The 20,874-nt window shown below is 46.6% G+C and overlaps 2 protein-coding genes and 1 long non-coding RNA gene across 3 annotated transcripts in view; 1 reads left to right on the top strand and 2 right to left on the bottom strand.

Moving 5' to 3' along the window:
- Positions 1–1,422: 1,422 nt before the first annotated feature.
- The window catches only part of LOC146501225 (uncharacterized), a 52,964-nt gene continuing 33,512 nt past the window's right edge, over positions 1,423–20,874 (bottom strand). Inside the window, exon 2 of the long non-coding RNA XR_014869447.1 lies at positions 1,423–1,961. This is a non-coding gene — a long non-coding RNA (uncharacterized LOC146501225). The remainder of the gene's footprint in view (positions 1,962–20,874) is intronic.
- On the bottom strand, positions 9,345–11,606 carry paqr8 (progestin and adipoQ receptor family member VIII). Its single transcript, XM_085133365.1, has 2 exons — positions 11,406–11,606; positions 9,345–10,683 (listed from the first exon to the last, which is right to left on the bottom strand). Exon 2 carries the CDS (start codon positions 10,655–10,657, stop codon positions 9,593–9,595), a length of 1,065 nt encoding a protein of 354 aa, XP_084989491.1. The 5' UTR covers positions 10,658–10,683; positions 11,406–11,606; the 3' UTR covers positions 9,345–9,592.
- Positions 14,638–20,874, top strand: part of mcm3 (minichromosome maintenance complex component 3) — an 11,336-nt gene continuing 5,099 nt past the window's right edge. Inside the window, exons 1-15 of the mRNA XM_085133364.1 lie at positions 14,638–14,857; positions 15,100–15,212; positions 16,065–16,273; positions 16,363–16,493; positions 16,582–16,820; positions 16,959–17,067; positions 17,150–17,303; positions 17,556–17,687; positions 18,943–19,151; positions 19,240–19,414; positions 19,489–19,615; positions 19,688–19,838; positions 20,023–20,163; positions 20,272–20,375; positions 20,465–20,538. Of these exons, the coding sequence (XP_084989490.1) occupies positions 14,783–14,857; positions 15,100–15,212; positions 16,065–16,273; positions 16,363–16,493; positions 16,582–16,820; positions 16,959–17,067; positions 17,150–17,303; positions 17,556–17,687; positions 18,943–19,151; positions 19,240–19,414; positions 19,489–19,615; positions 19,688–19,838; positions 20,023–20,163; positions 20,272–20,375; positions 20,465–20,538 (2,143 nt within the window). The 5' untranslated portion in view covers positions 14,638–14,782. The remainder of the gene's footprint in view (positions 14,858–15,099; positions 15,213–16,064; positions 16,274–16,362; positions 16,494–16,581; positions 16,821–16,958; positions 17,068–17,149; positions 17,304–17,555; positions 17,688–18,942; positions 19,152–19,239; positions 19,415–19,488; positions 19,616–19,687; positions 19,839–20,022; positions 20,164–20,271; positions 20,376–20,464; positions 20,539–20,874) is intronic.

Raw genomic sequence — 20,874 nt, forward strand, 5'->3', positions numbered from 1 at the left:
ACAATGAAGGCTACTTCTGCCATGCTAGCGGATGAAAACGCCAAGACTCTGATCCTGTAATGTTTACCATACCTGCCATCTTCCTTTTTTGGCTGTCAGATTAAAATCCAGAGGTGACAGGGCTTTCTCCATCGCCGCTCCGAGACTCTGGAACAGTTCTCCCTCTTTTGTAAAATCCTCTTCCTCTTTGGAAATCTTCAAATCAAATTTGATGACCTAACTTTTGCTCTCCTACCTACTGACACCATTCAGCTTTAGTGATTCTGGTCTTTTATCTCATTGGATGATGTATGCATGTGAATACACATATTTTATGTTCTTGTGCATATGTGCATGTACATATATATTTCTGCAAACAAGTGTATATGAGAATATATATATATATGTGTAATATATATATATATATATATATATATATATAAATGATTGTATTTTAAATCTTCTGATGGGTAAATTATGCGCCGAGGATTGCACTGGTGGCCTGTCACATGGAATGTTTTAAAAAGGCACCCTGCTGCACAAAGAAGCCACACCCCCACCTGTGCCTGCTCCACGGAGCCGTGTGGCCAAAGAGAGCGAGAGTTACAGAGTGATGATATATGAGATGTATCTCTGACGCTCCACCCAAGTCTCCACACCAGGCTGAGTGATGCACTTATTACAACTACATTCTAAACACAGGCTCAGCTGCTCAGTCCTGTTGCATGCTGAAGCATTGCATGAAGCATGGCGACTTGATTTACAACACAGTAATGAACACTTTTGAAAAACGTCACAAAACTAAAGAATGTAATAAAAAATCAAACTCTGGGGTTGAAATTTTGAATATTCAAGTATCTCCAGGAAGGGTTAAGGAGCATGCACGCAGCAAAAGACCAGCAGCAATGTGCCAGGATGGCACAGCCATACATGCCATTGGAAGAAGGTTTGCCGTGTCTCACAGCAAGAGTGTGGACAAGATTGTAATAGATGGGCAATTACATGAGTGGTCACAGCTGTAGAAAGGCATCAACCCAGGAACATGATCAGTAACTACTCCTGTGCAAAGAAGAACAGGGGGAGCTCTGCCAGAACTCCAGTGAGCTTCTGTGCATGTTTCTGGTCAATCTTCAGACCCAGTACCACCCTTATGCTCCACAGTGGGCTCCTCCTCGTGTGGATCAATGCCTGACCTTTTGTTGCCGAAGATTGAACTAATCATTTCATTCAAGTGTGTTGATCCAGGGTGAGCTCTAAAACCTGCAGGTCCCTCGAGGCCTGGAGTTGCCCACCCCTGGTGGAAGTATTCGACATCAGCGTCTCCTGCTGAGCCCTCCCCACTTCACACCAGTGACCAAAACACAAACAGCATGTAAAACTTACATTTTCAAACCCCAAGCAGACAATTAAGAGCGCGTTGTTTGTAATAATGATCGGACAAAACAGTTTTCCACACCTTTAATGTACAGTGCCAAGATAAGCCTTATCAGTTATCAGTGCTGCCTCACTTGGGTGTGTGTCATTTGAACACTTGAGTGGATTTACATGGTGAAGGATGGTGTGACAGCAGGCATTACAAGAATGATGACTCCACCCTGCTTTGAGATGTTGTGACCTTTGGTTCACATTAAATCGTCTGCAAATGCAGACTCCACTGCAATCACCCGCTTTGTTCACAGAGCCGCTAATGCTACGAGTCATCGGCTAAGCAGAGGAGCAGAGCTATGAAAGTATGAATGAAAACACGAGGTGAGAAAAGTCCTTCTTATCACAACATGTGTGTCAACATCTGCATAGAGAGAAAAAAGTCACTTTATTTTTTCATCATTTGTGACTCCGACCCTGAAATCTTCAGCACTCATTTAAAAATAGCTAGCAACAATATTAGCACAGATTTAAAGAAGAATAACAGTGTCCGAGCTTTCTTGTCAAATATGAAGCTATCAATAGCAGCCGGTTAGCTTAGCACAGGGGTGGGCAATCTCAGGTTTTAGATGTGTCCTCGAGCCAACACAGCTGATTTAAATGGCTAAATTAGCTCCTCAACATGTCCTGAAGTTCTCCAGAGGCTGGTAACAAACTAATGTGATTCAGGTGTGTTGACCCAAGGTGAGATAAAACCTGCACCGGCCCTCGTGGACTGGGATTGCCCAGCCCTGGCTTAGCATAAGGAAGTGAGAGGAAATGGTTAACACTAATTTGAGCTTAATCAGCCATGTCTGACTCAAAGATGTACACGCCCCCTAACAAACCTGCTTATGCTGATATTCAAACACAAACTTGGCTGGTTTGGCCACAGACGTCTTTGACACTGTGGACTCACTATTTTTACATACTCACCAGATAGCTAGCTAGCTAAAAGCAGCAGCAGAGCCTGAACCACAGACAGCTGTGTCGCTATCGTAACAGTGGGAAGCGTCCCCAAGAGAACGGCTCGAGCTGTCTTTCTGCTAAAGACCAGGCCAGAAATAAGGCAAAGCACCCTGAACCCCGAGATGAAGTAAATGTGATATATGTTATTAGCTTTAGCGGCTTTTTTAAGGCTTGGTGAGTCTTTAGCCTTAGCATGAGAATCTGTGGACACATATTTCAATCTTCTTAGCGCCAATGAGACAGCACATTTTTAAAACTGATAAAATACGATCTGTAATAAAAAAAAACTAAAGGTGACACTTATTTAAACCAATCAGAAAAGAGCTTCATAACAATGACGTGATGTAGTTAACACACTGCAGGTGTAGTTTCCCAGCGTACTCTGAAGCTAAACACACATTGAAATCAACACCAGTCAGAGTGAAATAAGCTCAAAGACTTGAGAGATGCGCCTGTGACCGACTGCTTTAATATCTCAGCTTCAAGACTTTTTGATTTTCACAGTAAATCAGTTCAGATAACTGCTTATATTTTCTATGTGGTGAGTGGACGCACTAAAGGCAAAGACAGGAAAGTTCAGCTTACAGGATCCAGACTTCTACAACAGCTTCCATAATGAAGACTACAGGAAATTAAACAGCATCCAAATAAGTGAAGGTCTGATTTGTTAAAGTATGGAGGGTAGCTCGAGCTGGCACAGGACAGAGCCAACTGTCCCTCCTACCCTTCCTCTTCTTTTTCCGTCCATCTGTGCATTTGGGATATGATCAAGTGTAGGAAACGGGTTTCTTTGCAGCGGGATGTTTTGGATGATTCGTCCCTCCTCCGGATTCTTGGGAGCTCCTGTTTTCTGGGGTGTGTGGTTGGGGTTCAGGAGTATAACTGATCGTTTAATTTGTTGCTGCTTTCGGCCTCTGTGTCGAGAGTGTGTGTGGAGGCATGTTTTTGTGGTTTCTCCATGTGGAGCTTGAAGAATCGAGGTCTGGGGAAAAATCAGATAAGAAAATTAAGTGCAAATGTTCATTTACATGCAACTGAAATGTCTTCATCTGTGTGAACTCACTGGACGCGTTTCCCGACTGTGTGGCAGTCGTTCCATCGGATCCTCCTCCTCCTCCTCCTCCTCTTCCATCAACATACTGTGATGGAGCAGGACCAAAGAGTTAGGACAACAAGGACAGAGTGCTGTAGGTTTCCTGAAACCAGGAAGTGAGCTGGCATTTCTGCACTCTGGAAATTTTTAACGTTTTATCTTGTGCCATAAAAACATGTAAGAAAAATCATGTGGTCCTGACCAGGTCCCCAAATGATTTAAACACAACGTGAAACAAAAAACACCCGTCTTTATTTATTTAACAAAAACTAAACCAAAACAGAAGGAGCGTGTGAGAGAAACGAGTCCAGCTGGGGGACGGACGGCCTCACACTCGTCCCTCGAAGACTTTGGTCTAAGACAGGGGTGGGCAACCTCAGTCCACGAGGGCCGGTGTCCTGCAGGTTTTAGACGTGTCCTCGAACCAACACAGCTGAACGGCTAAATTAGCTCCTCAACGTGTCCTGAAGTTCTCCAGAGGCCTGGTAACAAACCAATCATGTGATTCAGGTGTGTTGACCCAGGGTGAGATAAAACCTGTACCGGCCCTCGTGGACTGAGATTGCCCAGCCCTGGTCTAAGAGGAGCTCGTGGTCGACTCCACAAACTCACTGTCGACACAAAGTAAGCATTACTGGCCACAGCGTAGCAACAAAAGAGCTTTCCCCTCGCAGACGCCTGTGGCTGTCACGGCGAGTCAGTGGTCGTGGTGGTATCATGGTTGCTTGACCTTTCATGGTAAATTTGGGTGGTTTAAATGTGCTAATTTGGTTATTTTGCCCTTTTGTGCCTCTTTGCCTCTGCTGACAGCCGGCCTCCAACATCAGCACATATCCACGGTTTAATGTGTTTGTCTGAGCTCGCTGCAGCATACTCAGATTGTTGAAACATCCTCATCCAATCAGGGTTTTGCAGGTAACTCTCACGAACATATAAAAACCTTAATAATCTTAATCTCTTCCTGACGATGCACAACAGCGGTCAGTCTTCATCTGCAGACAGCGCTGTGATATTGAAAACAAAAGGTCAGCGCTTCCCTGCGTCACCTTAAAGAGCTGTTTCACTTTTTAAATGGAGGCAGCGCACGTCTGCTTCCCTTTCATCTGAACTAAAATAAGTCTTTATTCATTTTCTGGTGGTTTTGTTCCCTGCGTTTGTCTCTGCCAGTTTGCATTCATTGTGACGTCTCAGTAGAAACTAGAGACGGCTGCGTGGAGTCCTTGAAGTTTTTATATTTGAATGAACACCAACGTTTCCATTTAATCGTTTAAGTAACATCCTGCAAATGCAATAAACAGGAGCAAATGTTGAAAGTAATCATTAGTATTCTGGATTTTGGTATGAATTAGTTTTTGCCTTGCATCTTTGTTTCAGCGCTCCACATGTGCAGTAAAAGTCTTTTTGTAGAAATTTCAGAGAAAAACAAAAATGATTTCTGTCACATAATCGATTGTTTTCATCTGTCCCGCCCAGCACGGCTCTAATGAGCCAGTATCACTGCCTCTGCCTCCCTTTGGTTCTTCATAATTAGCCAGTTATGGCTCATAATTGGAAGCTAATGAACTGTGAGGTACTGCATGCAAGTTAGTTTCTACTGATGGGAGAGAACAAAGAGCCAGTTCATACCGCTGCGCCGCTCACGTCATAGGCGTTGTTGCTGCTCCTGTAAACGACAAGAAGGTAAAGTGGAGGTCATTAAGCCGTATGATGGCATGCTGCTGTTTGTTCTTATCCACACAGAGTGCAAACAAAGGAGCAGAGTCCTGTTTACATGCCGATGTGCCATTTTGTTTGATGGCTCAAAACTCCTTCTACCTTTTCATTAAACATCTCGACCACGACTCATAAGTGCATAGATTTACCAGTCCCATTGTTCACAGCTGTGTGCTCTCACAGCCCAGCCCCAGATCTGAGAGCGCTGCTTGGAGCACGAGGGCTACAGCTGAGCTCAGCTGATTCCTCATTTAGCTGCTTGAATCAATCATGAAAAACTTTGATCAGAATAAAATTAATTGGAAATTTAGCTTCTCTGGAAAAACATCAAAATCACTCGGACTGGTTTCAGATTGCTTTGAGAAAAATTGTCTTTCATAGTTTGTTGCACTTGCATTCTTCCTAGCAGCCAGCAGGTGGCGACAACTCTGTCCACAGGACAAGTCAGAAAAGACAAAACCATGGAAACTCTACCAGCGGCTAACATGTGTCAGTGAAGAGCTGTTAGCAGATCCAGACTTTTCTCGTCCAGTTTCAAAGAAAGTGATGGCCATGCAGATGTCCCATCTTTTATATACAGTCTATGGAAATGTAAGGCCTGAGGCCAGATTTGGACTTGCTGGTACAAATTTGTGAAAGCTTTAATGTACTTTGGTAAAACTGGAGTCTGGACTCTGCTCGTCCTGTCTCAGGTTTTGGGACTGAACTCGAAGACGTCTGACTGCACTGAAATGTGTCTCGAGGAGTTGAGGCTTTCTCCAGATGAGCCTGATCTGATCATCTATCGTTCCACATGTATCAGTCCTGTGAGGATGTGAGACCATATGTACACAACTCAATCAATAAACAATAAATTATATTGGCGCCAGATTGTTGCCATGCTTTATGTAAACAACCGCTCATCCTGATGTTCAACTCCTGTAAATGAAAAAGCAGCAGGTGATACGAGTGTTGTTGCGCCTCGCAGGTCGTCACTGTCACCGGTATGTGTGGCATGTAAACCACAATGATGGCGTTTAAACACACACACACACACTAATGTGTGTAAAACTCCCACCAGGGCCCCCACACACACACACACACACACACGCACACACACGCCTCATCGAGGTCATTAGGGTAGTGACGCTTCACGAGCCCGGCCCATTGGTGCAGCTGCCAGACCACAGAGTGATTTCTGTCTGCGTCTTCCTCTTTCAAAGGCAACACCCTTCATCAGAAACCAGCTATCGGGTCTGACAAGCTTTGGCAGAGAGATGAAGGTGAGCAACGTCTACAGGAAGATGAAGTGAGAGCCAACTGAAACCAGACACTGCTCCTGGCTCCTTTGATTCCCAGCATATTCCAAACTGTTTAAGCTGGTAAACAACAGGAAAAGAGACAAAAGCATCCAAATGGAGGTCCCATTTCATCGGCACACATTGCTCACCTGTTACACTTGGCACAAAGAGCCACGAGAGTGACGCTGAGGACGAGGAAGGCGACGAGGGAGATGACGCCCACCTCTGGAGAAAACCACCCCAGTACACCGACCATCCCGACTGGAGCCATTCTTGGAGTCTCCTATAAAGAAATAAAAACAACAACATTGAAGGAGCTGTGAAGTAAAGTTCACACAGTGGATCCTGCTCTGTGAAGCTCCTGTGAGAGAACCATAACTAACACCGTAAGGCAAAATAAAGGCTCACAGCTTACGTCGTGTGCTGCTCTGTAACTGTCACCAGCTGCTCGCAGTCATTCAACCGCCTCTGCTTTATGTGGCTCAAAGCATTCAAACAAGTTAGGGAGGGACCAGTTATCCAGTCTGTTATGAAGGAGGTGCTCGCACAAGCCCATAAACAACCTATTGTCTCGTTCATTATCTCTGAATAACATTTGTGTCTGTCATGCCGACGCATTCCAGAAAAGCTGGAATGTGCATTTTACTGAAAACTGTCTGACTTATTTAAAAGATGAAACAGATGAATCGATACAGGAAGCTGTGGTGTACAAACGATAATAAACAAAAGCAGCTGTTTCCTAGAAAACACTGCAGGTGGTCACAGGCCAGCAGCTGCTTCAACCTCTCATCTTTACTTTAACTATACAGTCATCTTCAAGCTGGCAATGCAGTGTTTTAACTCAGGACCGCCACGGGCACAAGAAACGTTATTGAAATGTGCTGTGTTCACATGTGCATATGTGGAAAGATCCCAGCACAGCACCATCATGACGGGGTCAGAGCATGAGGAGGAGGTGGGTGAGGGGGTTGCAAAGTGGCTTGCAGTGCAGCTGTCGAGTACATAAAGCAGATAAGCAGCCTAACCTATATGAGGTTTTCAGCAAAGACGTTAGCAGTGATGATGTGTGCGATCAGACTTTATATAATCCTGTGGACTCAGAGGATATACTGTAAACAGCCACAGACACACACAGGCTCGTTTCTCACTGCACCGGCAGCTGATTGGCTCTGGCAGGTGAAATTATTCCCACAAAGGGTGTATTAGACAAAAAAAAGGATCTTTGTTCTAATGCAGAGCACAGTCTGGACCTGGATCCAGACTGAAGGGATTGTTGTGCTTTTGTGGGCTGCAGCCTCAGCTGTGCTCGTGGAATTACAAAGATTAATTTGAACAGGGTCAAGACTTAGTCATGAAACTAAGGGCTCAAACCGTAGAGTAACTCCTGGAGCAGTTACCAGAACCAGCTGAATGGTTGGGCACATGAACGGGTACTTCCTGTCAGGCAGCAAGTATAACCAGAGCATGTGTGGAATTAGTGTTTAATGGTTCCAGTACACACACACACACACACACACACACACACACACACACGTCCTCGCCTCACCACCCCGACTCGCATATCTTTGTGAGGAATGACATGAACGCTGAGCAACGCGGCCACACCCATTACCTGTTTAACAGCCCCATCCTGTCACGATGACCTCCGGAGCCCTGCTCAACAGGCCGTCTGTACCTCTCAGCAATTTTCCTTTTACTGATCTTCACTTGAGATACGCTCAGCAGCACAAAGTGGACTCAGCAGCCACTTTCCAGCATTTCAGGCATTTGGACCAAAGCCACGAGTGCAGCAAACAAATAACTCCTCTTTGCTTCCATTTGAAGAAAAGTGTAGAAGATTACTCATTATTTTCTGCATACCGAGCTCATTAACAGGCTGCTGGGACACACATGTAGGTTATGTATTTCAAACGACATACTTAATCGCTTTTGTCCTGAGACTTCAGCAGAAAGATCGAACAAGTTCAGAATCGTTTGGGGAAAAGCTCCAGTTGTGCAAAGAGCTACAAACTCTGCCCAGTAGCACTTTTGAAGGATGCAGCGTGATGTTTGTCACGTGGAGCATGTTTGCTGTGAGCAGACACAAAGACCCGTCCAAAGGAGAAATCAGAGTCTTTATGAATCTGCTGAGAGCTCAATCTAACCTATCACAGACGAGGCCACAGCCAGTGGACTCACAATCACATGAACACGGTAAGGAACCAAATATTGTTCACTGCTGCTAAACGTGGACTTTCAACCTCAAACAAGAGGAAACCACCCAGCCAGCGTCCAGCACACAAGCCTGCTAAAAACCACAACTTTTCATTCATACTGTCAAACAACCACATATAAAGTGGTGACTCACTGACAACTCGACTCCCTCCTCTTTGAGATAAGCTCACAGTAATGAGTGGCATGAATTTTCTAATAAATCTGGAGCCTCACAAAATGTGGACGTATTCCTGTAAAAGGAGCCCGACTCGCTCCCATTCGTCCCGTAAACTCTCACAGGGGAAACTTTCTTCACATAACAGATACAGAAGGTGTGGCCGCAGCCTCAAAGTGCTCGACATACAGTCTGTGTAGCGGAACAAAGGACGGCCGAAACCTCAGATACAATAACCTGCTTTCCTCAATGGGAACAAACAGGGTCGACGAGATCGAGTGTTCAGCTGCCATTATAAAGCCTGTAAACACACGCCGCTCAGCCCGCTCCACACAACAACCTTCATCCTGTTTCTGGTCTCACGTGAATCTCAGACGAGGACAAAAGCGCGTCAAGTTTCTCTGGACGGGATCGACAGTATAAATGTTTGTGTTCTCGATACGTTTCCAACAGCATCCAGAGACTATTTCAGGTTATCGTGCTGCTGGATTACTCTGATTACTCTGATTACTCTGATTACTCTGTGACCAGTTACATGGGAGGGTGACTCACTGTGGAAAACTTCACTCAGCTGCACTATTTCAACTATTTCTTTCATGAATCAGCCGTTAAATCTTCAGATACACCAGACCGGAGGAAGTTTCAGAGTATTTTATTCTTCAAGTATTTCAGTGATAAGATACAGTCTTTTATCTTAATCTTCTAGACAAAGTAAATATGTTTAAACACATGACTTGGTTTTGTTATTAAAATAATTCTGATCTTTGATTTTTCTTCGTCGCGCTCTCACTCGTCTTTACTCTGCAGCGCCTTGCTCATGTGCCTCATTGCGATCAGCGCCGTCAGGATGCAGCACGCGAACAAGACGGGGAAGGATACGCACGCCCACCACAACTGCCGCTCCCCAAATAACTCCACCACTGTATCCCTGCGCCGGGCGTAGTCCTGGAACAAAGCCTCCAGCTGGGACAAGGTGCACAGGGACAGGAGCACGTGGAAGATTTGGTGACCCTGGCCGGCAAAGTCACAGGTGCCTGGAAAGAAGCGCTCAGGGATGGGGCAAGAGAAGAAGAGCGCCGACGACAGGAAACAGGCGATCTGGAGAGCGTGGAAGGGTAGCGAGGGCTCGTGTGACCAGGAGACCGTGAGCAGGCGGTGGGCGATGGGGCTGATGCCCAGCACGTACGCTAGGCCGGCGGGGATCAGCTGGCAGACTTTACGCTGAGGTGGATATGGCCGCCTGTACCTGAACTTGGCGTAACAGCAGCCGGTGCAGGAGAGCCACCCAAAGAAGGCGGCGCCAGGCAGAAACATTACCCCAACACGTTCTCGCCACGCCGGCTCAGACGCGTAGAAATAGTGGCCGAGCGAGCACCCGTACTGATACACGGCCACGCCCACGTAGTCCAGGAAGAAGAAGAAGTAGTGCGCGCGTTCGGAGTGAGATTGCAGGAGATGAGCCGCCACACTGAGGTACAGATATGTGAGAGACGACAGCAAGAACAGGAGCAGAGGTAGCGAGGACGTATCCAAGGTGCACCCCAGGGTGGCGACGTTGGCCCACCAGCGGAGCAGCAGCACAGGACCGGCCAGCAGGTGGGTCCACACGTTCAGGGACTCATTGTGTTTCTGGAAGAGGCTGAGGAGGTAGCAGCGCCAGTCCTGCTGGACAGGACGGTATCCTGACAGGATGTAGGGTTCCCGGAACAGGCTGGGCACCTGGGAGGCAGCGACGGTGGGGCCGGGCGGCGGTAAAGAGAAAGGGAGGAAGTCTGAGAGGTGAGGGAGACGACGCAGGTGCTCGGTGCTCAGTGTTATGGTGCTGAGCCGCTGCAACACCTCAGTCGACATGATGAAGAACCAGAGGACAGAGCGCCCTGTGGGAGAGATCAGATTAATGCAGGCTGCAGAGGACACGTCAAATTAAACCTCACAGGAGCACGCGGTGCGTTTGATGTCACATTCTGAAGACAGTTTGCATGAATCTGCGCCGTGGATCAGCGGCAGGAAGCTGGGGATACGATACAAAACAAAACAGACGAGGGATCAAAAATCTCACAAAACCAGCAAAAACATGCCAACAGAGACGGGTTTGGAAAACTCTGAAAGCAAGCCGCTGCTGCTCGCTGTGTTTCCACTGTTGGTCCAGGCTTGGAGACCTTTAATTACGTCATCCAGACATTCCTCTCTTTGTGTCATGTGCACCGGAAAAGCAGCTATGCAGTCAAACCTGTAACCATCACCCACCTGTGGTGGGAGGAATGTTGTCACAAAGCAGCCGAGCACCTCCACAGACAGCAGCACACCCAGAATCTCCTCCTAACAGGGTGCGCTCTCTGTTGGCCCCCTCTCTGTTTCCCCTTGACCATGAACACCGGCACCCATCTACAGCTTCTGAACGGCCTTCTGACCTGAGCCGCTCTCTGTGAGGAGCCCACTCAAGTTTGAGGTAACCCGCATTAAAAAAGGGAACGAGGGGTGAGACGTTGGTTCCCGTCTCTTTTTCCAACATTAAAACGAAGAAGCTCCATGAGCCACAGAAAAACAGACTGCACTTCTTCATATACACATTTATATGACGACAGAAAAAGAAACATACCTGCAACACAGGACACCTGTTGTCGGTCTGGACTGCGTCACTCCAATAAGACGTGTGCAGCAGCGCTTCCTCTCATACAAACACAGGTGGAGAACTACCACATGCTGGTTTAACGAGATGTTTCCGACGCTGCAGGGCGAAGGGAAAAAGCTTCCAACTACTGACCTGAGAGGCCGGAGAAATGGAGGGGTGGGCGGGGTCAAAGTGACCAGAAACGCCCTGAAATGTAGTCGCCAACGCTGTGAGGGCCGTGACTTACACTCAGTGCGCGCAGTGTCTGCATCCACCTTCTCATTAGAAAACCAGTTCATCGGCACACTTATTAAAACACGTGTTGTTATTATTTTTATCTGGATTGTTTTTGTTTGTGATCATTAATTATTATTAAGTTGACAATAACTGTTTAAACGACTGAAGGCACATCACGGTCACACGTATACATGCACGTCTGTCTCCATCTACTGTTCATCACTGCACACTGCACTCAGACTGTGACAGCATCCTGGTAACCTGAGGTGATCACATGTCCACCATTACGTGGCCAACATCTTTAACCAGAATCAGGTCTTATTCGCTGTTATTAGTTGAACTTATTAGTTTATTTGTTCTGAGATTTCCATTTAGATTTATTTAAGCGCCGTGTTTCCCACCTTTATAATGTCTATGATGGTTTCTCCTTCACACCCAAACTCTAACCAGTGAGTGTAACAAGACCATAAGACCACTTATACAGATATTACTTGGTGAGGGAGTTGCACTCACGTTAAATCTTTAATAATGGATAGCATTTATATAGCGCTTTTCAAGGCACCCAAAGCGCTTTACAATTCCACTATTCATTCACTCTCACATTCACACACTGGTGGAGGCAGCTACGGTTGTAGCCACAGCTGCCCTGGGGCAGACTGACAGAACCGGGGATCGAACTGGCAGATACGCTTCCCAACCCCCTGAGCCACGGACGCCCCTTTGTCCTACATGTGATCCTGCTGAATCGGGTATAGCAACATTTTCCACACCTATGCCTCGGAGCACAGGTGTGGAAAAAGTTCCAGCAATTACAGTCAGTGCTGTGAAAACGTTTTTGCTCCCTCCCTGATTGTCACATGTTTGAGATCATCAAAGATGATGGAGAAACAAAATGCTATCCAAACCTGCCCTTTATGAAAAAGTAAGTGCCCCCTGGCGAGTTCACTTTCGTTAACCACACCCAAGCCTGACTAGCAGGTGACCCAGCCCTGCTGCCAGACCTGTCGAAGAAATCACTTAAACAGAACCTATCTTACAAAGTGAAATAGGATAAAAGATATCAAAACCAAACAAAAACCCACGTCAAGCCATCACCTAAAGAAAGTCATTAACACGCAAAGGTTAAAAAGCATTTCTAAGGCTTTGGGACTCCAAAGAACCACAGTGAAGGTCATTAAATCCAAATGGAGAAAACTATAAACAGTGGCCAGAAGTGGCCCACCTACCAAAGTTGCTCCAAGAGCATCAGCGACTCATCCAGGAGGTCACGAAAGAACCAGAAAAACATCTAAAGAACTGCAGGCCTGACTCAGCTCAGTTTGGGTCAGAGGTCATTCAACACCTTCCATAGAAAGGAAGTATTTCAGTGTTATTGCTAACTACTCCTAAGCTAATGTTGTGTTCAGCCTTTACAATACAGACGTGCACGATTCCTAAACCTCGTCCCCAAACACAGAAGTGTCTGCTGTATCAGCCCTCCTGAGATAAGTGACAGATCAACATTTGGTAAGTTCCCCAGACAAAAGACACAAAACAGCCCGAGATGGGATTATAAACTCCCTGAAAACCAAGCAATCAAAAAATAGGACAGAAGAGGGAATCACGCCCACATTTACACTAGAGGGATGATATTAAATGAAAAAGAAATGACATGCGTGATGCTCAGAACTTGTTGGCTTGATGTGTCGTCCTCGTGCCCCACAAACATGTTTTTGGTTTCTGGCCACACTTTGGTCATTTGACACTAAAATGATTCCTGTGAAATCTCAACCCTTTACAAACAGTGAATGATTTTGGTGAGGAAATGATGATCACAGGAGAATAATTAAAATAGCATGATCCAAATTTAGGATAATCTTTTGGGAACCTATTAGTCAGTGCATGATGCCAGCATTCGGATTAAAAAAAGGAAAAAGTAATTATTCTGATTATAATACCGATGAGATATTCCTGATTGCAGAGTGGACCAAATATAGCAGGTGAAATTACATTTAAAGGATTTAGATGGGTATTGATACTGATGAAAGAGATAAAACAGTCTGTGATGATAGATAAAACATGTTATTCACACCTGAAATGCAAAGCAGTGCAGATTAGAAGGTATTTGTAAAAACTAGCAGGCAAAACAACTGATAAAGACATTAACCTTCCACGGTGAGGGGAACATGTTTTTCCACTTACAGTGGGGGAAATGATTAGTTACCCTGTGAATGGAAGTGACTCTTTATTGGGCAGTGACAGTGTTCATATGTTTGAGGACTCTCTGCTGGTGATGTTATTATAGCGTAGAGTCATTCCACACAGAAGCAGTCAAATCTGAGAAAACGTCCCGTATGACCCCCTCAAACTGAGCTGATGTTTTTCTACAATAACTTAATTTGGAACTAATGAATTTTTCCAAAATGTAAACTCCTCCAAGTTCCTTGAAGTCTATAATGTTTGGTCAAAGCACAGATGTCCACATAAAAATAAAAAATAAAATACTGAAAATAGTATATTACTATTTATTATTATAATACACAGTATGTATGCAAGTTATTATTGTTCATTTTCAGTCTTATTTTATATGAAAACCTTTAATTAAATGCAGATTGTCTGAAAGGATGCTTAATGTTTATCAGTGGAAGAGTAAAATGTAACTTTAATTTGAAAGAACACATGCATGCTCCATTTGTCGTTCTTCTTATTAAAAGTCTTGCTATGTTTTCTTATTACTGTTTATATATTTGACACTAACTGCTTTCTCTTAAAAGCTTCAAATAAATGCAAAAGTCCCACTAAAAAATGTAAACATGTGTTTATGTCGCCATCTGCTGGGCAAACATGAAAAATCCTTTTGTTCATTTTTAACAGCCTGCCACTTCCTGAAGGGTTTTCGCGGGAGTTTCTCAGGGGGGCGGAGTCACGTGGTAACACGAGGCCCGCATTGGACAGTTGCACGTTTACCCGCCGACTATGTAAAGCGGTGCGTGCCGAATTGACCAATCGCGTGTCACGTTGAGCTCGCGGGCGGCACGTAGTGGCGCGAAAACCCTTCAGTTGTGCGGCTTGACTGAAGCGGAGCACTCGGAGCGGAAGGCTGTGCGGCATTTTACCCACTTTTCAGTAACAATAACAAAGCGCGCATAATGGCAACCGACGTGGGAGATGACCGGGAGATGAGGGAGGCTCAGAGGGACTACCTGGACTTTCTGGACGACGACGTAAGTCTGTTTTTTAAATTCGCTTAAAGTCTTTGTTTGGAGCTCAGATGACAAACCATGCGGTCACAACAAAAGAGCTGTAATTTTGTATATTACAGAAAAAAATAATGCTGCTGTCAGATTGCAGATATTAGGTATAAAAAGTGTGGTTTCAAAGTTGATGTTTTTCAGTAATGCTCGTAATTTTAGTCGCTAAGCGACGTCATCAAACGTGTGCCCGTTTCTTCTGTGCATACCTGCAGCAAGACCAGGGCATCTATCAGAGCAAAGTCCGGGACATGATCAGCGAGAATAAGGCTCGGCTCATCGTCAACATCAACGACCTGAGGAGACGCAACGAGGCCCGAGCTGCAAAGTAAGACTGGAAAACTGATGCCGCACACGCAGCTGTGCTGGGCCCCCCCTGCTAACCTTATTGCTTAAGATACTTACACAAACGCTACTGCTCCGATACAGAGAGCAGTGTTACTGAGTTATTACCACGAAAAGGTTTTGAAATGTCCAAAATGACACAAAATGTTATGTTGAATGGTTCCTTTAATCTTTACGGTTTAAAAAAAAATATATTTAGACGGAAACGCATGCTCAGTTTTTCTCTTCCTGCTTGGGCTTAGAAACTCGACAGGTTTCAAAATGGTATGTACACAGACTGTATGTAAAGATGGCTGTAGCCATCACCCAGGCTCAGAGCTTCACTTATCTTGTTTTGAAACTTGTTATAAGGAGCGAAAGCTGAATCTGTCTGGAGAAACTGAGGGATGCTCAGAGACTGGTGAGCTCTTAGACACACATCCAGGTTAATTCAGCCTTTGATGGGACCAGGATTTACAAAATGATCATGATTTTGTGTTCAGTATAACTTGAAACAAGCAGGGAAGCGTACACTGAAGTCAAAGTGCTGTTTGCCATACAGTTCAATACTAGGAGACTTTATTTCTGAGACCTGAAGGATCAACGCCCCCTACTGGCCAGCAGAAAGAATACAGTTTAACGCAGCTTTGTCCAAAACCAGACTTGAGTCATACACATTCTTCTTCCTGTTGTCGAACCTTTGAGCTCGACTCCTGTTTCCATACTGAGTTAGTTTAAAAAAAAAAATCTGTGTGAAACTGCAGTTTGGGTGGAAAACTCGACTTTCTCAGGATGTCACAGCCCTTGAAAACACGCGAAAAGCCTTGATAATAAAATCCATGGTTTGACTTTGCAGACTGATGAACAATGCCTTTGAAGAGCTGCTGGCCTTCCAGCGGGCCCTGAAGGACCTGGTGGCCTCTGTTGACGGCACCTACGCTAAGCAGTACGAGGAGTTCTTCATCGGCCTGGAGGGGAGCTTTGGATCCAAGCATGTCTCCCCCCGAACGCTCACCTCCCGACTGCTGGGCAGCATGGTTTGTGTGGAGGGCATCATTACAAAGTGTGAGTATATCATCTTTATTTATTCGTGTAATCTTTAAGTGTCTGTATCAACGTGTGTGGAAGGCTAATGCCTCCTGTTTGCTTCGTAGGTTCCCTCGTCCGTCCCAAAGTAGTGCGCAGCGTTCACTACTGTCCAGCCACTAAGAAGACGATGGAGAGGAAGTACACGGACCTGACCTCCCTGGATGCCTTCCCCTCCAGTGCCATTTACCCCACCAAGGTAAATGTGCCTCATTCTCTGCAGACTTGGGTGTGACCGCTGTCTTTATACTTACGTATTTATCTCGTGTCCTGTTTGGCTGAAATAGGACGAAGAGAACAATCCTCTGGAGACGGAGTTTGGGCTGTCCATCTACAAGGACCACCAAACCATCACAGTGCAGGAGATGCCTGAGAAAGCTCCTGCTGGCCAACTGCCGCGCTCTGTGGACATCATTTTGGACAACGACCTGGTGGATGCAGTCAAACCAGGAGACCGGGTGCAGGTGGTTGGGACGTACCGCTGTCTGCCTGGCAAGAAGGGAGGCTTCACCTCTGGCACGTTCAGGTCAGCTGGAATAAAATGCTAACTGGGGTTTAACGGGTTTGCCTCACTTTCCTACCATTTGTCTTCTAACTAGAGACGGACCTGATATTACGTATCGGTCCGTCTCTGCTTCTAACCCGTCCCTTGTCTTCCTCAAAGGACCATCATGATCGCCTGCCACATCAAACAAATGACCAAGGAGGTGTCGCCGTGCTTTACCGCTGACGACGTGGCCAAAATCAGGAACTTCAGTCAGACTCGTTCCAAAGTGAGTCGTCTCGGCTGCCCTCTCACGTGGAGGCGTAATCCTAAACGTGACACTAAACCCTTTAAATCTTCGTCCTTCGCAGGACGTGTTCGATCAGCTCGCTCGTTCCTTGGCTCCCAGTATCCACGGCCACGAGTACATCAAGAAGGCCATCCTCTGCATGTTGCTGGGAGGCGTGGAGAAGGTCCTCGAGAACGGCTCGCGAATCAGAGGAGACATCAACATCCTGCTCATCGGTACGAGGCGTCGTCCTAGCTCACGTGGAAGTGTGAGCGTTGGTTTAAGTCAGGACTCACTTTTATGGTGACTCAGGTTGTTGTACATTTCTGGCTACAAGCTGTTTGTGCCATGAATCGGTCTCTGTGAGAGAGACACAGACTTGTTCCTTGTGGTGACCACAGGGAACGGCTACTCAAGGACTCACACGTGGACATGATGGTAGTTCAGTTCTGATTGGGGGGGGTTAATGGTGTGTTCGTGTTTCCTAGGTGACCCATCGGTGGCCAAATCCCAGCTCCTGCGTTACGTCCTCCACACAGCACCCCGAGCTATACCCACGACCGGACGAGGGTCCTCTGGTGTGGGTCTGACCGCTGCCGTCACCACGGATCAGGAGACGGGTAACTAATGTCCCCCGTTTGTTTAACCTAAACAAGTAAAGTCCTCTGTGACTGCAGCCAGCAGAGCTGCGCCACAGCGAGCCTCCACCATGTCCGGCCTTACTGTCAGAAAACGTTTGACATCTTTGCTTCGCGTCGCCTGTTGTAGTGACGATGGAGGCGGCACTGTCGCTACCCGATCCGTACCGGAAACCCGATCGGTACCCCGCATGCGTAAGTCTTACGTCACTTCCTCTCTTTGCCAACATTGCGACATTCAATATATTTGAATGATACGGTTAGCGCCCAGTTAGCTCGTAGCATTTCTCAACAGCTCTGCCTCCTTTTCGACTACCGGGACATTTAAACAATGGATAATCCGTATACAAACAAATTCATGCTTTTCTCCTCAACAGAGAGTGTTCCCCGATTGAACAACAGCGCCGTAAAATAAGAAGAATGGCGCCTAATTACAGAATTAATAATATTGATTTAGCAATGTGTCACGTGAAGATTCAGCAGCCAGATTAAGTGTTTACTGACAACTGACAGTGATAGCGGACATCATCATCACTATTCCAACAATCCTCTCCACACAGACAAGCATAAACACACTCGACTATCATTAAATCAAATTTAACACACGTTTGTAATGACGCCAATTCAGTTTACAATAGGGTTCATTCGCTCGGTCAGCAGGTGGCAGTATCCTCGTACACTGGGGAGTAAACTGCTATTAAACGAACAGAAGAAGAAGAAAACATCTGCACATGTGCAGTAAGGATCGGAGAGCCCCGATCCATAACTCTTTTTATTTTTCGTTTTTGTCTACATTATATTAAATGCTTCATTATTGCAAACATTTTAAGAGACACTTATTATTCTTAACATCTTAACAGATACTCTGACCGTAACTATCGTAAAAGTAGACACCTTTGGCGCATGCGGGGTACCGATCGGGTTTCCGGTACGGATCGGGTAGTGACAGGCACGAGCAACGTGCTGTTAGCTACACTGTTGGTCTCTGTTAGCGTGAGCTACCGTTAGACAGAAAACATTAAAAACATGTTAGCTGGTGTTAAAGCTCCTGCTGACCTGCTGATGCAGCTGCTTCATAGTTGAGTGGACTCATATTTGAAGGTTAGAATAAAGGTGGTAAAATAGGACGCGTACGCCGCGTCCTCTGGACGTTTGAGATCCGTCTGTTCAAACGTTGGCGTTCAAGCGTTACACACCTGGAAACAACTGCTCAACACCAACATTTGTCCTCCGCCAGGCGAGCGGCGTCTCGAGGCTGGCGCCATGGTGCTGGCTGACCGCGGCGTGGTGTGCATCGACGAGTTCGACAAGATGTCCGACATGGACCGCACAGCCATCCACGAGGTGATGGAGCAGGGCCGCGTCACGATCGCCAAGGCCGGTATCCACGCCCGTCTCAACGCCCGCTGCTCCGTACTGGCTGCCGCCAACCCCGTCTACGGCCGAGTGCGTGACCACACCCACACCCGTCTCTGCCCGCTGGTTGATTTTGGACGCGACCTTTAAAGAAAACTCTGCGTGTCCCTTTTTGCAGTACGATCAGTATAAAACGCCGATGGACAACATCGGCCTCCAGGACTCGCTGCTGTCGCGTTTTGACCTCCTCTTCATCGTGCTGGATCAGATGGACCCCGAGCAGGATCGCGAGATCTCCGACCACGTGCTCAGGATGCACCGCTACCGTGACCCCCGCGAGCAGGAGGGAGCCGGTACGTCATTCGTACTAGGACGGCGAGATGAGGCCGTTTTTGTCCGATTATTAAAACAACATTGTGTGTTTCAGCCATGGCTTTGGGCGGGACCGTGGACGTCCTGGCGACAGACGATCCAGACGCTGCGGTCGAGGAGCACGAGGAGCTGCAGATCTACGAGAAGCACAACAACCTGCTGCACGGGAGCAAGAGGAAGAGGTCAGAGCTCAGACGCGCCTCTTGTGTTAGTAACGTGTGACTGCAGCAGAATAAACGTTTGCTTTGTTTCAGGGATAAAATTGTGAGTAAGGAGTTCATGAGGAAGTACATCCACATCGCCAAGGCTGTGACTCCTGTGCTCACAGAGGAGGTGGCCAATCACATCGCAGAGGAGTACTCGAGGCTGAGGAGTCAGGAACAGCTGGGGGCCGATCTGGCGAGGGTGAGCCGACAAATCTAACGTGTACATAACCGGATATAAGACGCAGTGAAACCTGATTGTTTCCCAGACTGAGATGTTTGTGGGAGAAAACGTGGAGGCAGATTGTTTGTTTGTGTTCTGGTTGAACCCACGGAGATGCAGATGTGCCCTGATGTGTCGGTGCTGATCCTCGTTCTCTCCACAGACCTCTCCGGTGACGGCCCGGACTCTAGAGACTCTGATCCGTCTGTCCACGGCGCACGCCAAGGCCCGCATGAGCAAAGCCGTGGAGCTGCAGGACTCGGAGGTCGCAGTGGAGCTCGTCCAGTTTGCCTACTTTAAGAAGGTCGGTGTTGTTCCTGCGTGCTGAGCTGGGAGGTCGAGGACGTCCTGCGTGCTGAGCTGGGAGGTCGAGGACGTTCACATTCATTCATGTTGTTTTTTCTCTCTACAGGTTTTGGAGAAGGAGAAGAAACGTTCACGACAGGAGCACGACTCTGATTCGGAGGAGGAGGAGGAGATGCCCACGCAGCGTTCACAGCGAGCTGTGAGGAAGAGGTAGTGATGCATAAACCCCGCCCCCATGTGATAAACAGCTTTTTTTAAATGGTGCCTTTGCTTCAGCACTGATGCTTTGTGTCCTGCAGGGGGCGACGTGGCTCTCAGGGCAGTGAGGCCTACAGTCCGTACGACTTCAGCGAAGACCAGGAAGTCCCTGAGAGTGAGCATCACGTGTTGTCACGCCACAGTCTGTCGCCTCTTTGGTCCCACAGACCAAGTGAACTTTCACATCATCCATAATAAAGTTGCCAACATTACTATCAGTGCTAGTATGATCCTGTTCACTGCACTGAGCTAGAAGAGCAGGTTTAATATACTTTTTAATTTGACTCTTATAAAAAGAGGTTTTTAATCTCTAATGGGATTTTCCTGGTTAAATAAAGGTTAATAAAAAAAACAGCAAATTTTTATAAATTTTTTACATTATATTTAAAAAAGGCAAAGTCAGCATCGCTGCCGTGTAATAAAACATATCATTATGAGTTTGCATCTAGGG

The sequence above is a fragment of the Neolamprologus multifasciatus genome, chromosome 15 (assembly GCF_963576455.1).
Source record: "Neolamprologus multifasciatus chromosome 15, fNeoMul1.2, whole genome shotgun sequence".
Lineage (NCBI taxonomy): Eukaryota > Metazoa > Chordata > Actinopteri > Cichliformes > Cichlidae > Neolamprologus > Neolamprologus multifasciatus.